This window comes from Hydra vulgaris, chromosome 13, assembly GCF_038396675.1.
Source record: "Hydra vulgaris chromosome 13, alternate assembly HydraT2T_AEP".
NCBI classification, from domain to species: domain Eukaryota; kingdom Metazoa; phylum Cnidaria; class Hydrozoa; order Anthoathecata; family Hydridae; genus Hydra; species Hydra vulgaris.
Genome location: NC_088932.1, coordinates 19259516 through 19265000, shown reverse-complemented (window position 1 = coordinate 19265000; position 5485 = coordinate 19259516). Strand labels below are relative to the sequence as shown.

General features: G+C 26.3%; 1 protein-coding gene across 1 annotated transcript in view; it reads left to right on the top strand.

Moving 5' to 3' along the window:
* LOC136089714 (histone-lysine N-methyltransferase SETMAR-like) overlaps positions 1-1017 on the top strand; it is a 2284-nt gene extending 1267 nt beyond the window's left edge. Inside the window, exon 2 of the mRNA XM_065815780.1 lies at positions 313-1017. Within this exon, the coding sequence (XP_065671852.1) occupies positions 313-1017 (705 nt within the window). The remainder of the gene's footprint in view (positions 1-312) is intronic.
* The last annotated feature ends 4468 nt before the right edge of the window (positions 1018-5485 follow it).

Genomic DNA, 5485 nt, shown 5'->3' with positions numbered 1-5485 from the left:
AAAGGGTGTTTTTTTTAGAGGTATAGAACTTTAAGTTGGCATTACTGTTCAAGATGGCGACCGGTTTAACAGGTGACAAGTGATTTATTCTCAGTTTGGTTTGGCAATTCATCATGAATAGGCTCACGCCTGAACAACGCTTGCAAATAGTTCAATTTTATTTCGAAAATAATGGTTCTGTGCGGAATACGTATCGCGTTCTACGTCCATTTTATCCTCGACAAAATCATCCATTAGAGCAGTTAATTCGATTAACCATGGAACGATTAAACATGCACCACGTTTACTCTTATTGATAACTCGCATCCCCAGAGACGCTGTACGGTGCGTACAGAAGAAGCTATTGCTACTGTAGAGCGTAGCATTGCGGAAGACCCGAATGAGTCTATCCGCCATCGAGCACAGGAATTGGATCTGTGTCCATCCACTGTATGGAAGATTTTGCGGAAGGATCTTGGTATGCGTGCTTACAAAATCCAACTCGTGCAAGAATTGAAGCCAAACGATCATCAAGCAAGGCGTAGATTCGTCGAATGGGCCCAAAACGAGATTGCCGTTGTTCCCGATTTTCATAAGCGAATTTTCTTTAGCGATGAAGCGCACTTCTGGTTGAATGGTTACGTCAACAAACAAAACTGCCGCATTTGGAGTGAAGATAATCCTCAAGTGTATGTCAAAACACCGTTACATCCAGAAAAAATGACTGTTTGGTGCGCTTTATGGGCTGGTGGAATCAACTTCTTCAAAAATGATGATGGCCAGAACGTTACAGTCAATGGTGATAGGTATAGAGCCATGATTACAAACTTTTTCATTCCTGAATTGAACAACCATGATGTCCAGGAGCTGTGGTTTCAACAAGACGGCGCAACATGTCACACAGCTCGTGCCACAATCGATTTATTGAAAGACACGTTTGGTGACCGCCTAACTTCACGTTTTGGACCTGTGAATTGGCCTCCGAGATCTTGTGATTTAACACCGCTAGACTACTTTCTCTACATAGCCCCTATGTAAAGTCATTGGTCTATGCGGATAAGCCACAAACGCTTGACCATTTGGAAGACAACATTCGCCATGTTATTGCCGATATACGGCTACAAATGTTGGAAAAAGCCATCAGAAATTGGACGTCCAGATTAAACTACATCCGAGCCAGCCGTGGCGGTCATATGCCAGAAATTATATTTAAAATGTAATGCCACAAGATTATCTTTCTAATAAAAAAAAATTCTTGTCAATCGAATAATCCATCGTTGTTTTATTGCAATTTAAAGTTCTATACCTCTAAAAAAAATACTCTTTATATATATAAATATATATATATATATATATATATATATATATATATATATATATATATATATATATATATATATATATATATATATATATATATATATAGGGGAACACGGGGCAAGATGACGAACGTTTCGAAAAACGCCTGTATCTTAGTCAATATCTGTCCCAAAAATTAAAACTTGATTTAAAAGTGATAAAAAATCACTCCGCGTCACTGATGTATAAAAAAAACACTCTAAAATTAGAAAATTGCTGATGAAAAACTAATTAAACGATGTTAACTCAAATCGTCATCTTGCCCCGCATACGGGGCAAGATGACGATTTGAGTTAACAAAGTTTAAGACTTAACAAAAAGAAAACTCTATGAAGTTATAAACGCCTTAAAAACCATCATTAAAAATTCTTTTTTATTAAAAAAGTAATACAAGTAAAGGTGTAATTTTTTAAACTAATAAATTATACATTTATATCGGACAATGCGAAAAAAACAGTAACAACCTATTAATCAGTTTGTAGCAAACTCCAACGCAACAAAATAAAACTATTGTCAAACAAATATTGTATTCCGTATTAAAATAATGACTGAACATTATATATATATATATATATATATATATATATATATATATATATATATATATTTATATATATATATATATATATGTTCATTTATATATATATATAAATATATATATATATGTATATATGTTCATTTATATATATATAAATATATATGTTCATTTATATATATATATATATATATATATATATATATATATATATATATATATATATATATATATATATATATATATATATATATATATATATATTTAAATATATGTATATATGTTCATTTATATATATATATATATATGTTCATTTATATATGTATACATATATATATATATATATATATATATATATATATATATATATATATATATATATATATATATATATATATATATATATGTATATCTAAGTGTGTATATGGGTATGTATATCATGTGTATATGTATGTATGTATGTATGTATGTATGTATGTATGTATGTATGTATGTATGTATGTATGTATGTATGTATGTATGTATGTATGTATGTATGTATGTATGTATGTATGTATGTATGCATGTATGTGTGTATGTATGTATGTATGTGTGTGTATGTATGTATGAGTGTGTGTATGTATGTGTATATGTATGTAGTATGTGTCTATGTGTTTTATTTGTATATGTCTATGTGTTTACTTGTGCTCATTCAAATATTCTATATGCACATATGATGTTATGTATCTACTTACACGTAAGTGACTGGAATGACCGTCAAAACTAACCTACTTGCCTAAGAACGGCTGAAATTATTTAATGTTGCTACACGTGAGTCAAAACTTTTACAAAATCCCAAGTGGAAAATATTCATCATATGAAAATAAAAATCTTTTTAATTAAAAATTCATTAAGACAATTGTGATATACTGAACAATATTCAACAAAGACAATCATGATATACTTGAAAAAAAAAATGATGGACTTAGATCAATTCGATATGTATTTCTAGAAGTGTTTTGCAATGGTTGAGAAAATATAAATTTTAAAGAAAAATGAAAAATTCGTCAAAATGATATATTTCAAGTAAGTTTAAAGAAAACTTTAAATACTATTTTTATTACCAACAAACTATTAGTATAAGTTTACCTAAACTTTTATTGACGCGTCAAACTTTAGCAGTTCTATTGACAAGACCTCTCAGTCTATTTTAAGTTTCTGCGTTCTTTATTTTTATTTAATTTTTATGTTAATTTTCACATAATTTTCAATTGTAAACTTATTTAATTTCTATACAATTGTTATTAAAATTTTAATGTAAGAACAAAAAAAAATCTAGATGAAAACAACGCATTGATTTCATTGATACATTGATTGACGATTGACAAATCTTCATGAAATCAACGCATTGATTATGTACCTACTAAAATTTCAAAAAACGTTGGATTTTAATATATAGCTTATAACTGCCTGAATAAAAACCGAAAAAAATGTATTCTTTCACTTGAGAACATACTCAGATACTTCTAATATTATAAAAAATTTTTACAACTTTTGTTTTTTACCAGCTTGAATTTTATTACTCTATTTTTACTTTATTTCTTAATGCTCATCTTTATTTGGCTTGTTAAAACTTTAGATTCTAACGTTCTTATGATCTTCTTTTGAATCCTAGCTTATATTTGAATGTTTACAGTTTATCATTTATACATATTTATGTGCACATTTGTATGTAAAATTTAAATCCAATAATTATTATTTTATTTAATATATTTGTTTATAATAATCCAATAGTTATTATGAACAAATATATTGAAGAAAATTTAGACAGTTTTATTTTTTTTATTTTTTATTTTATTACAATAAATACTTTAAACATATAACTATTTACTTAAACATATAAGAATTTACTTAAAACCATTTCTCTTGTTTATCACTCTTTTTTTTTTTTGTCTGTTAATTTTGTAAAACATTTTTTTATATCGCTATAACTGTTATGAATTATCGTGTGACGAAGAAAATCCCAGTCTATTTTTTCATATTTCTCAGTTTAGAAAAGTTAGCTTTATTTCTATAGAAGATAATGTTTAAGCAAACTTATAAGAAAAAAAATATTTACTCAAGAAAACAATGAATGCAGTTGTTGCAACTTGATTTGTTTTTTGAACCTTTTGTTTAGACAAAAATTCAGTAATATGATATCTTTAAATAATTCACTTCTGTGAGCTCAGTTATATCGTATTAATAATCGTAGTAAAACTAGTTTCTATGAATGAAATTAAAAAAAATAAAACTTACACACAATAGACTCTGGCATGTACGTCTATGTTTATTTTACGAATCATCATTTAAAAAGCCGGCCTTTGATTCGGATGCTGGTTCATAATTTTTTTTAATCAAAGTTTTGAAATTCTGATATAAATATATATATATATATATATATATATATATATATATATATATATATATATATATATATATATATATATATATATATATATATATATATATATATATATATATATATATATACATAATTCACGGCTCGTGGATATGTATACGTATATATAGATAGATAGATATACATTTATTATAGATCTATCAGTATGGTACCAAATGAAACTATTATTCTCTGGAAACTTAAACTTTTATCTTTTTAATTTGTATAGTATTTTATTCAGAATTTTTCTAACTGCCCAAAAGCAGTTCGGAGAATAATATAGCATCTCTTGCAGATAAATCCGACTATTTTTTAATGAGCTTTTGTTAGTAGATGAATATTTCTGAATTTTTCTGATTTAAATGTTGTGATTCAAATCTTGACAAATCTTGTGTTTCATAAACACAATTTTAAAAATTTTGAAAATTATTTTCAAAATTTTTTATTTACATTTGCTTTATTTGTTGCTTTATTTTTTTTACAAAAAAAATAAAAGGTAATTTGATAGATACCCCCGACCTTGTTGCCTCTGATTTGACCGACCTTCTGAAAGAATAATGCAGTAAAACAATGACAAAAGCACAAAACACTACTAATATAATTTGAAAGAACGAAGGCGACAGCAATCTTACTACCTTGTGTGAAACAAGTGTTTTACAATCACCTGTTTGCTTTATTTATTAAAATACTACGTCTATAAAATTTGAATTAAATATAAAATTGTTTATTCCTAGTTGTTTTTTTTTAATATTAGTTATATCAAAAACTTGTTAAATAGTTTGTTTTATGACAAGTTTGTATTATCTATTTTATTTCATGATCTATTTTGCTTAGGAAATAAAAATCCCTAAAAAAATATCCTCAGAGGGTTTATTATATTCTCTACTTCTTGACTATTCGTTTGCGTGGCATGCAGCGTACAAAAGAATATTTAATGAGTGAAATAACTGACATAAAAATAAATTATGTCAATCATTTTGTTATTTTTATCAAAGTTTAAGTGTTTATAATTTGTAAAATTTTTCTTAATTTGATATTTGTATAAACAAATACTTTTTGATGAATGCAAAAATGTGCTAAATAAATATAACTGTGTTTAAAATGTAATATTTATACTTTTTATAACATGTTTATCCAAGTTCAAATAATATATATTTTTACTTCTTTTTTTAAATTAAAAGTATATATTTTTT